The following is a 12,340-nucleotide window of genomic DNA, read 5'->3' as shown; positions in this document are numbered from 1 at the left end:
AGGGGTTGTCCCGGCTGGGCTTTCTGACTGTTTCACAGGACCCACGGCCACCACCGCCTGAGTATCCGACCGCTTCCTACCGCCTGTTGTATAATAACACTGCCTCCATTGCATGTGGCCCTTGGAGACAGCTGGAGTGTGTAAGGCAGGAAAGACTCGGGGGAGGGGCACTCAGGTGTGGAGAAGCCCTGATGCCTGATGGGTAAAGACTTCATAGGCACAGTCCGATGGAGGGAAGGACGCTGTGCTGAGTGGTGTTTTGTCAAAGACCCAAACAAGCTAGAGTCATTGGGAAAGAGGGAACTTCAGTTGAGAAAATGCCCCCCACTGAAGCGGCCTCTGGACAAATCTGCGGTGCATTTTCTTAATGAATGATTGATATGGGTGGTTCCTGCTCACTGGGGGCGGTGCCAGTCCTGGGCAGGTGGTCCCGAGCAATGTAAGAAAACAGACTATTAAGAAGCAGGCCACTAAGTAGTACCCCTTCACTGGCCTCTGCTTTGGTTCCTACCTTCAGGTTCCTGCCCTGACTTCCCGTGAATCACAAACTGCAAGTTGAAATTAACCCTTTCCTATCCGAGTCGCTTTTGGTCAGAGTGCCTTATCACAGCAATAGAAACCCTAAGACAAATATCCATATCCCTCTAAAAAACCGCCTCAACTCTGTTCTGTGAGGAATCCCAATAAACTCGTGGGTTCCCCCAGAGTGAACTTTGGTGGATCTGTGCCGGGGTTTGTCACTGGAACCTTAGAAGTGGTAGGTGTTGTTATCTTCCCCCAGGAAGGAATTTTAGCAACAGCTGGACACAGAGGTGAACAAGGACATGAAAGACATAGAGGGGGTGACACATTGGAGAGCGGTCACTGCCGGAAGGATCCTCCTGTTTGTGTGTGAGGTTGGTTGTGTGTGTGGCCGTGTCTACTATGCTTAACAGCCTAGCTGGAGTGAGGAGTTAGGGACAGGAAAGACTGCTACCTTTCCTAGACTCCTTCCTTGTGGTGGGGATGAAGTGTTTCCTCCAAGGACGCCCAACAATAGGGAGCCAAGGAGCACGCTAATGAAAACACTCCCTTGGTGTCATGCAAGGGCCACCAGCTGCGGACTATGCACGCACAGGGGACAGAGCAAAGTCCATTCAGGATTAAGGAGACTATGCAAATGAGAACATCTGTTCCTCTCTGAGATGAGTCATTTTCTCCAAATGGCTCTACTTCATAAGCAATGACTTTCACTTTAAATTTAATTTTGGCTTTTTATCTCTGGTATGTACGGCACTTTTTTTTTTTTTTGCTTGTGTTTACCAGACTATCAGGATTTCTGTCCTCCACCCACCCTCTGCTGCTTTATTGTCCCATCCTTGAAGGTAGTCCTGTTGTCAAAGATGCCTGTCACGAGGCCAGTCCCACCCCTGCCAGGTGGAGGTGCCAGGGGCCCTAACTCACAGATGCTGGGCCCAGTGCCGATGACAGATCAGGGCAACAGCTGCCACCTGGCTGGAAATTTCAGTTCCTGCCTGGCCCAGAGGTAGGGCTGAGGCTATAGTTGAATTGGCCTTCCCCACTAGTCACAAGTGACTAGTAGTGTCTCCTACACTGATTTCTGGAGGACTGGTAGAAAGAAAACTCTCGCTGTGAGCTCTCCCCAGTGTGATGTTAATCCAGGGATCAGGTATAGGCACTCCTGGGCTGGAACTACCTAACTTCTCCTTATTTATTTTCAGACCAAAATAAATGACATAATCCTTAAGGAGGCATCTCGGGGAAGCCCACCCAACACCATGAAGATCAAAGCATCCTCAAAGAGCCAGCCCTTCATCCTTTCCTTAATTCTCCAGGGGACAGTTATTTCCTGTGTCACCATCACTGGGTCAGGCCCCCAAAGAAATAGCTGTGAACAGAGCATATGGGAATTACTCTGAGACCTTCTAGCCTATGGAGAGAGAAGACAGCAATGGCGGCTATAGCTTATATTGCATATGCTGGTTGTATGCCCATCATTAGGGGTCTCTTCATCTGCAAGGCCTGGAACCGCCTTGCAGATGGGCTGCCTAACTTCACGCTGGGAAAACAATGAGGTTCCAGCAAAGGAACCTAGTGCAGGAGGTAGGCAGAAGGCCGCAGGTTTACACACTAGGAATCCTGCACACCACAGGAATGCCCAGCATGGTGTCCCACCCAGATCCAGAGTCCTGGAGGGAGGATTCAATTTATTGATAAGAGAAGGGACAATGGGAGGCTTGAGACCAGGATGATAGGCATATTTGGAGATGCCCAAACAAAGACAATGGGTGGTAGAGGTTTTAAAACCCAACCAGAGGCCTTGTGTGCCTTGAAATCCTAAATCCTTTAGAGTTAGAGCAGGTAAGTGATAAGATCCTATCTGCTGCCAGGGAGATCAAAGTGAGGTGGGAACACTCTCTGGGAAACTGGTACAAAGGCAAAGAGAAGAACTTTGGGGTGGAGGGGGATCTTGGTTACCTTCCATGGTTGCTGGGTTAAGATACCTAGTAAAAAGCAACTTCGGGGAGAGTCTATTTTGGCTTCTAATTCAAGGTTACAGTCCACCACAGCCTGAAAGCCATGGCAAAAGTGGCTTGTGGTAGCTGATCACATTACATTGCATCCACAGTCAAGAAGCAGAGTGATCAATGTCCATGATCAGCCAGATTTCTACTTTTTATTCAGCCCAGGACCCCCGCTCAGGGAATGGTACCAAACTTTAAAGGTGAGTCTATCCAACTCAACCAGTCAGGATAACCCCTCACAGGCATGCCTAGAGGCTAACCTCCTCCAGATGATCCTTCATAGGTGTGTCTGGAAGGTTCCTCCTAGATGTTTCTAGACCCTGTTGACAATCAGTTTCAACCGTCACAGTGGGTCCAGGGTGACTGTCATGAAAATACAAGTGAAAACTGCATCCATTCTAGAATAGACTACACTGGAGAAAGAACAGATCTGGGGAAAACAAGAGCTCATTTTCCAACAGGTAACATGAGCTGCATGAGTATGTGACTGCCAGACAACAATCTGAAAATATGGGATGTCTTTCCATTTATTTAGGTGTTGAAGGTCTTTCAAACTATACTTAATTTTCAGTGCCTAGGTCTTGCATTTCTTTTGTTAGGTTTTGTCCTAGGGTTTCTATTGCCGTGATAAAAGCACCATGACCAAAGCAATTTGGGGAGGACACGGTTTGTTTCTCATTGCAGTTTCTAGTCCCCATCCAGGGGGAAAAAATGACAGAAACTGAGAGCAGGAACCTGCAGGTAGGAACTGAATCAGAGGCCACAGAAGAGTGTCGCTTGCTTATAATGGCTTACTTAGCCTGATTTCTTACGTCATCTAGGACCACCTGCATCAGAGTGGAATTGCTCCCATACTGGATCTTCCCACATCAATCAATAAAAAATAAAAGAGATTCTTCCCCATGGGTCAGTCTGGCTCTGGGTCTGAAGAGGACATTTTCTTAATTGAAGTTCCTCTTCCCAGATGACTCTAACTTGTGTTTAAAAAATCTAGCCTGCAGATATTTCTTTTAACGTATTTTATTCTTTCATGCTACTCTAAGTAAAAAAATTCTTAGTTTCATTTTTCTACTCATAGCCAGCATACAGAAATATAATTAATTGTATATTGATGCCATCACAAAGATGAACCTGTTAGTTCTAATAGTTTTAAAGTATTTTTCTCATAGTGATGGTATAATGGATCAATAAAAATAGTTTGTTCATTTAAAAAAAAATCTGGATGCTCCCCCCACTTTTTTCCTAGCTAGAACCTCTAGTATAACACTGAACCAGAATGGCAAAAACATTCATCCTTGTCTTGTTCCTTACTTCAAGAAATAAGTAGTCATTATGTGATGCCAACTGTTGAATTTTTGCAGGTGTTCTTTATTATATAGAGGAAGTTTTCCTCTATTCTGAGATTCGTAAGTTAGGAGTCCTAACAGTTTTTGTTTTTAACCACAAATGGATATTGGGTTTTGTAGAATAATCTTTCTGACTCTTGTGCCTTGACTGGTTTTTCATGTCTCTTCCTGTGATATTTAAATCACAGTTGGTCCTGATATGTAATACCTTCACTATGTTGTTACATTTGTTTCACTTATTGTTTGCTGTATTTTTTATGTCTCTATTTAGAAGGCATGTTGATCCATAGTTTTCTTGCGATTTCTTTCTGGTGTAAGGACAATGGTAGAGTTAAAGAATGCTCCTTCCTCTCCTGAGAAGATTGGCAGCATTGGGGGAAGAGGAGAGGGAGCTGGGAAAAAGAGAGGGAGAGAAGGGGAGGAGAGAGGAGGACATGGGGGAGCAGGAAGGTTGAGTCTGGGGAAGAACAGAGGAGAGCAGGATGAGAGATACCATTAATAGAGGGAATCATTATAGGTTTCAGGAGAGATCTGGCACTAGTGTGATTTCCAGAGATCTACAAGGATGACACCAACTGGCAAACTAAGCAATAGTGGAGAGGCTACCTTAAAAACCCTTCCCCAATAATGAGATTGATAACTACCTTATATGACATCCAGTGGCTGATTGAAGCAGAAGCTGACACCCACAGCTAAACAGTGAATTGAACTCCTAGAATCCAGTTGCAGAGAGGGAGGAGTGATGAGCAAAAGGGTCAAGACCATGCTGGTGAAACCCACAGAAGTAGCTGACCTGAACAAGGGGAGCTCATGGACCCCAGACTGATGACTGAGAGGCCAACATGGGACTTAACCAGACCCCCTAAATTTGGGTGTCAGTGAGGAGGCCTTGGCAATTTACGGGGCCTCAGGTTACAGTAGATCAGCATTTATCCCTGGAATACCAATGGACTTTGGGAGCCCATGCTCTCTCAGCATGGACACATGGGGGAGGGCCTAGGCCCTGTCCCAGATGAAATGACAGAATCTGGAGATCCCCCATGGAGGGCCTCACCCTCCCTGGGGAGCAAAGTGGGGATTGGGTAGGGAGCTGGGAGGGAGGACTGGGTGGATGAGGAGGGGAAGGAAAGGGAGCTGGGATTGACATGTGAAGCAAGCTTGTTTCTAATTTAAATTTTTAAAAATCTAAAAAAAAGAAGAAGAATGCTCCTCCCAACAGGTATGCAGGAAGACAGGTGGGGAGACACGGGCAGGAATGAACAGGTATGTGGTCGAGAAACGGGAGAGGAGGAGAAGCAGAGCGGCTCGTGGACTGTGGAGAGAAGCAGACCTGAAGATGTGACCACAGAGTGAGGAACAGGCTGATATGGGCAGCCTGTGCTGCCACCTGGGGCCGTGTGATGTTCTGGCCTCTGCTGCCGCCTAGGGCCATGTCTGGGCCTGTGGCCCCACAGCAGCCAAGGCCAGGGTCTGTGTTGACGTCCGGGGCTCGTGTTAACACCCAAGGCCCCACAGATGCCCATGGTCTGGGCCCCCACCTGAGGCCATGGTGATGTCTGGGCCTGAGCTGTGGCTGAGGGTCATGTCTAGGTCTGTGATCCTGCTACAGCCAGTATCTGTGTTGATGACCAAGGCCCATGTTACTTCGGGAGAACTAGCCTGAGCACTGGAAAACTGGTACTGTCCCTCACTGGCTACTCCCTTCCTGGGAGAACTGGCCCCAGTGGTGCAGGCACAGGAGAGCTGACCTGAGGGTGACAGCCAGAAGAGGCTGGGACTGACCAACTCAGCTGCCATTCAGGTTCTGAGTTGGCCCACACCAACATCTACCTCATCTATGACCTGCTGGAAAGACCGGTCCTGTGGAACTATAGCAGCAGGATCTCAGTGACTTGGGCAGCAGCAGATGTTTCAGCGAGGGTTGGACATTGATGGTGTGCCAGAAGCCAGAGGCCTTGAACCAGACCAACAACTCATTGCAGTGAACATTTGCAAGTAAAGCTGTTTTGGCAAAAGGTTACGCTGTGTGGTACACAGCAGCTCCCAAGGCCACTGAGACAAAAGAATGTGTGATGGAGAGGAGGGAACAAAATGATTTTTCTTTTTGGTGAGGGGGTGGGGGCCTACAAGGGTGGAAGGCGGACTTGGAAATGGATAGGTTTGGGGCACATGATGTGAAGTTCCTAAACAATTTTTTAAAAGTCATGTTTAAAAAAATGTTCCTTCTCCTGCATTTTTTGAAACATTTTCTGAAGAACTGGTGTTCATTGTTGCCTGGAGACATTTAAGGGTAGACTTTCTGTTGGACATAAGGGCCAGCACGTAAAACAGACTGAGGGTAGAGACACTGCTTTGAGCAGAGAAAACAGAAAGACATACCAGCTAGAAAGGGACTGGGGAGAAGGGCCCACGGCGACACAGATTGTGGTATTAGGAGAAATGGTCTGCATCTAAACCAACACGTGGGACCATGTCACCAAAGAAGATTCCGGAGGAGAGACCAGATGCACAGGGCTCTGGTAGCAGGGCACTGCTGACCTTGGCTGGACCCTGTGGTAGGAGCAGGGTCTGCTTGCTGTGCATTGAGGCAGGATCTGAACATGAGGCCCCGCTTTCCTGGAGGAGAATAGTTTCCTTTTATGCCGTCTGTTTGAAAATAGGATCGCACCTGAAATGCCACTTGGGTGCGGCAGCCAGTCCCCTTTGGTACAAAAGGAACGACTTGAGCTGATCCTTTAATTCCAGGACACACACTTCTCTGTGTTTCTCTTGATGACCATGAGGGTCCCTGAGAGCCCTTGAAAGGACAGTGGGAAAGGCTTGCTCGGGTTCTTGGGCCTCTGGTTTTGATAATATTTACTCTGAGCAGTCCTCTCAAAATCACTTCTCACCGGTGAGGCAGGAGCTTTAACAGGCTCTTGGGGAAAGACGAGGGTCCAGCTTAGTCCCAGACCAGGGGCTCAGCCTTGAAATTCCACTTTATTCCCGTCACTCCTCCCATGGAGACTGGACACACTAGTCCACTTGTAACCCAGGGCATCTGTAACCCCGACTGTTCAGACAGGACTAGAGAGCACATACTAACGGGATTCCTTACTCTCTCTGTACAGAAAAACATAGGGGAAGTGTCCGGCAAAGCCATGCTCAGTTGTACCCACCATGGGCCTGATCAGTAAAATGTTTACGGTTTGGCTGGTGCCTGGTCCAACTGTATACCCTCAAATCCCCAGTCCTACTCCCTGCCTCCCACCCCTGTCCCTGGAGGGCTCAGTTCTGCTATCTACCTTCTATAAGGACTTTGGATCCAAGCAGAAAATCTTTGTAGTGGGGCTACCTCCTTACACTCCACACCATGGGATGGACCTGTGCTTCCCAGAACCAGGCCATTCTGGATCTAAGTGTTCCTTCTTTGGCAGGAGAGAGTGGCGACATTGCTCCAGGATCATGAAGTGACAACGGAAGTCCAGCATAGGAGATTCAACTCATTTATTCAGGCCGAGGGACAACCTATCGGGTCTGGCCCAAAAGGAAGTCATGGCTTCCACTCGATCACTTTGATGGCTATTTGGGCTGCTCGTTGTATGGCCTCGTTCTTATGCATCTGGAGGAGACGGAAGGTAGGCACGTGGGACTGCAGTAACTTTCGGCCCTCGGGAGCCTCAGCCAGCATGGTGAGGGCTTTGGTGACATTCAGACACACCTTGGTAGTAGGTGTGGAGCAGAGCAACTCCATGAGTGGGCTGATGGCATTTGCATCCAGGGCTGCATATTTCCCTGTGGGCCACAGACACTAGGTTTCCCATTTATCTGCACGAGAGTGACTGTCTCCCCATGTCCTGTCACCTGGGATATTTTAAGAGCAATACCACCAGTGCCCGCCTTCTTCTCCCCCCCCCCATCTTTGCTGCACTGTTCCACTGAGTCCAAGCTGGGCCATCCGTTTCTTCCCCTGACTGTTTAGTTCCCTAGCTATGTCACCCTACTCCTGTCCTGCAATCACCCTTCATAAGACAAAATACACAGTATTTTTAAAGGACAAATCAATTATATATTCATGTGGCAGGCATTTCTTGAGCAACTGATCTGTGCCCGGCACGGAACATGCATGGTAGGTACAATGGTGCTGCTGAGCAGTGGGGTCCTCCAGCCACTGGCAGAGGAGGCAGGGCACCTGCCCTATGCCCCATCCCCAGGACACGGACTTCTCCACATCTTCCATCATTCTGACAACTCTAGACACCCAAGACTGAGACCTCAATGCTCCATCATCCAGCTCAGGGACTGACATAGGATAGGGACTCAGAGACCCAGCTGGGAAAGAGTGACATATCCCTAGGTCCTGTCCTCTGTGTCTCTAGCCGTTGGCTAAGGCCTGATGGTCCCCTGGCCTTCCAGGTCCTCCCACATATGCTTGGGCTGAGGTACTCCGATGTGAAGACACACGGGGTACACTGCTCTGGTGCAGTCAGAATTCCCTCGGGGAGGATAAATGATGGAAAGATGCTGTAGACTCTGGAAAAACCCCAACCTCTCTCCCTGGGGTCCAGTGGGGAACCATGCTGATTATAAATCCCAGACCTACAGAGCCATCAGGAAACAAAAAAAGCATCATGTCCGGGGCTGCAGTAGGTGAGTGTGGACTAGTCAGAAAGGTCAGATGGCTTTCAGAAGGTATGAGGGACAAGACAGGAGAATGCCATATCTAGTCTGTCAGACGTGGAGTCTACCCTGGGTCTCTTCCCTCAGCCAGTGGTTGCGTGGCTTAGCCTTGAAGTATGATGGCTAGGAATCCTGACCTGGGGAGGGTCTGGGGGAAGTCTATATTTTTATGTGCCCTATCCCACAACTTGATAAAAGTTGTTATGATCAAGGAACACAAGAGGCAGATGGAGAGATGGTCCAGGGGCTAAGAGTGTGGTACTGCTCTTGCAAAGGACCTGAGTTCTGTTCCCAGCACCCACATCAGGTAGCTCACACACACCTGTTATTCTAGCGCGCGCGCGCGCACACACACACACACACACACACACACACACACACACACACCTGCATATCACTAAAATTACAAAATCATTTTTTTAACGAAAAGAAATACATAAGGCCAAGGGCTCCGGGATCTGCTTCAACCCAGGAATAGCAGAATTATAGACACCAAACTAATCAATCTCATGGGTCATGGAGACCTTAGTCTGAGGCAAGGTCTTTAGGCCAAGGAAATGGCTTGGGGTAGAGGGGCAGAGGTCCTAACGTGAGTACTTGGAGAGAAATCACTGGCAGCCCGTTGTGTATGAGAAGATGAGAGAGGTCTAAACCTTGGACCAGACATCAAAAGGTCCTCAGTGACAGGCCAAAAAGTGGATTTTGATGGAGCCTAGAGGTCTGGGAGGTCAATACTTGGCCTTTGGCACGAGAAGGAAGCATTTGGAAAGCTCACTATGAATGCTGGCGAGCTAGGAGGCTTGCTCTCCTCTCCTGCCTGCACCCACCCAGCCTTGGGAATCCGGAGGGCACCCTTGTCTTACCTTCAGTGGTCACTACCGCGTGCATCAGGGCCCCAGCCGCGTTAGCCTGTACCTCATCATCAGCGTCTGTCAAGAGGTCCACCAGGACAGGAATGACATCATACTGCCACACCTGGTTCTTGCCCTCCAAAGGGATACTACGGCAGAGAGAGGATAAAAGGAGGTAAGGCCTGGGAATGTCCCAGGGCACACGCTAAGATACAGGACCTGCGTTGGCAGTGTGGCTTGCTGTCAGTGAAAGAGATAAAGAGGCCCAGGGGAAGTGAGTTTCCCTGGAAGCCACGCTCATTAATGAAGATGTGTCCATTTATGCGGAAGAGTAAGACCCAAGTGTGACCCCCAGCAAGACTGTCTGTCTCTACCTGAGTTGGTTGCTTTACCAGGGAAGAGCCAAGCTGCTCCACACATCAGTGAGCTGCTTAGTGCCGAGCAGCTGCAGGCTTGGGCCTGGACGAGGTAACTTTCGGCTCACTCTCTGTTCCAGCGTTGTATGAAGTTGTAAAGATGAGGGTGGTGAACTTCCCAAGAGTTCCTCAACCATGAGAGCGCCGCGGTTTCCTGCCTAGGAAGCCCTCCTCACGGGCTGGTAACGCCACACACAGCACATAAACATCCCAACACACAGACTTCAAGTCGGCCATTTGCTCACCGTTCTTCACTTCACTGCCCACACAACTCTCATTTTTGCAGAACTTTGGACAACTCAAAGGCATAGGTACTTTATGGGGACACTGTTTAGAAAACAGATCCAGCAGCCACTTCTCTGTGGCACTGTGATGCTGTTGCTTTCTGGGCCATCAGTCTTTACCCTGGGGCAGTTTATCAAGGACAAAGAGTCCTGGGATCCACCTGCAGGACTTCCTGAGCTCATTTACTCGGGGACAAAGGCAGGTACCAGTCCAGGCACAGAGGTAAGCGCTGAGTTTATCTGCATCAGCACTTGACATTGGGAGCATGTAATCTAGTCCTTCGTATACAGCAGCAAACAGAACAAACCCACTGTGCGGGTGACACAAAATAGCAAGGGATTCTAATGAACACAGGCTGATGGGGGAAGCCAGAGGGGCTGTGCAGAAGCTGTGCTTTGGTATAGTCCTGTTGTCAGCGTGTCATTGGATGGGGACCTCTGGTCAAAGACCTGATAGTGATAGTTCTGGGTGGCTCTGAGAATATGCATAATAATGAACATTCCAGGCCAGCATCCCAATGGCTGGGTCAGGCCCACCAGAAATACTAGCCTGGCCCTCTACCAAGACTCCCAGATAGAAGGAAAGCCAGGACTTAGGGATGGCAAGGACTTCCCTCCCTCTCAAACTGAGGGGATATGGGTACAGGCAAAAGGGTCTCTGGAGACACAGACTGTTGGGAGGTTCTGTGCTTCCCCCGTTTTCAGGCCAGGATTTAGACTGACCCTGGGTGAACTTGAGTAAGTGACGGTAACTCATGCTTCTATTTTTCTCATCTCTGAAGGCAGTTGTCTAAGCACCGTTGACTTTATAGGCAGTGCCTGGCATGTTTGCACACTTAACGACCACTGGCTATCAGCATTATCACTGGTGTTCGCCTGCTTGTCTCCCTCATGGAGAAGTGACCAATTAGCTAGCTTTGTCCAGGATGGGAGTAAGAGAGAGTTTCCTGGGATACAGGGCAATCTCAGGCCAGATACCATGGTCACACTACCGGAAAAGGTACTTTTCTAACCCAGTGTCCTCTTCCCCCAGGGCACAAGGAAGTCAGAGGAAGTATGCCTGAATGGATGCACTTAGTTTCTCTGGCAGATGTGACTAGGTGGAGCCCCACTGCTGGTCTACTGACAGACCAGGAGGAGTGCGTTGGCCTCCTCTGGCCCTCAGCAGAAATTCAGGGAGGTGACCGCGCTGTCAACACACAATAGACCTCACCTGATGGCAATGAGTGCCCGAGCAGCCTTACTGCGGATTTTGGGGTTCTCGCTCAGGAGCTTCTCCTTAAAATAGGGCACCGCCTTGCTGCTTAGAGCCTCGGTGGCATCCTCCTGCAGGCATGGCGCCAGAGTGTCCAAGATGATCTCCTGAATGTCTTCCTCCTCTGACCGAAGCTTCCATACCAGAGAGGGGATCAGGCCACTACTGACGATGCCCCGGGCACCTGCAGAACGGGAAAGGGCATCAGAGGGTCCTTTCCCCAATGCTGGTTGGCCTGCCGAGGAGAGCGGATTGACACGAGGAGTGGGCAGGAGTCCTCAGGTGCAGGATGTCTGGAGATGTGAGGCCCTGGAAATGGATACCTGGGCCTTAAAGGCATCAACCATAGACGGGTACACTGCAGTCTGAGAATTCACAACCCACTGCTGCAGATCCAGGCTCACACAGAGAGAGAGCCTCTCTCTCCCACACTATTATGGTTTGGGCATAAACTATCTCTGAGGGCTTCATAGGTTAAAGACTTGATCCCCCGCAGTTGACAGGTGATTGGCTCACCGTGGCACTTACCTCATTAATTAGAATCATCAATGGTCTATCAGTTCATAGCTGAATGAGCTAAATAGGGCGTGGGGTCTATTAGCAGTGGGTCACTAATGTTAGTATTCAGGCATCTGTACTGACCTGTCCTTGGGGTTCTGACAGGATACGCCTTCAGCTGCAGCCACTAAGAGCACCTGTACACGTTCACTACGTTCCCTGTTCCCTTTTAAAAGGGCCCTGCCACCCACCTCCCACCTCTCTCTGTCTCTCTCTGCCTCCCCCTCTCCTTCCCCCTCTCCCTCTCTCTCCCTCTCCCCCCTCCCTCTTTGCATCTCTCTTTTCTTCTGCTGCTCCTGTCCCAGGGCCTGGTCTCCCTGCTCCCCTCCCCCTTCCTCCCCTTCCCTCTTCTCCCATTCACTTTCCTCCAATAAAAACCCCTCCACCCAAGCTCTGTGCATGGCTTCTTTCTGCTTTTTTAGAATTACGAAAACTAACACTGTGCC

General features: G+C 49.6%; 1 protein-coding gene across 1 annotated transcript in view; it reads right to left on the bottom strand.

Annotated features, from left to right (window-relative positions):
- Positions 1-7,340: 7,340 nt before the first annotated feature.
- Rsph14 (radial spoke head 14 homolog) overlaps positions 7,341-12,340 on the bottom strand; it is a 73,759-nt gene continuing 68,759 nt past the window's right edge. The window contains exons 5-7 of the mRNA XM_021227539.2: positions 11,295-11,520; positions 9,394-9,530; positions 7,341-7,645 (exon numbers count right to left, since the gene is read on the bottom strand). Of these exons, the coding sequence (XP_021083198.2) occupies positions 7,404-7,645; positions 9,394-9,530; positions 11,295-11,520 (605 nt within the window). The 3' untranslated portion in view covers positions 7,341-7,403. The remainder of the gene's footprint in view (positions 7,646-9,393; positions 9,531-11,294; positions 11,521-12,340) is intronic.

Source organism: Mesocricetus auratus, unplaced genomic scaffold, assembly GCF_017639785.1.
Source record: "Mesocricetus auratus isolate SY011 unplaced genomic scaffold, BCM_Maur_2.0 Super-Scaffold_100027, whole genome shotgun sequence".
NCBI lineage: Eukaryota > Metazoa > Chordata > Mammalia > Rodentia > Cricetidae > Mesocricetus > Mesocricetus auratus.
Note: the sequence above shows the minus strand (reverse complement) of the source record. Positions and strands in the feature narration are given on the sequence as shown.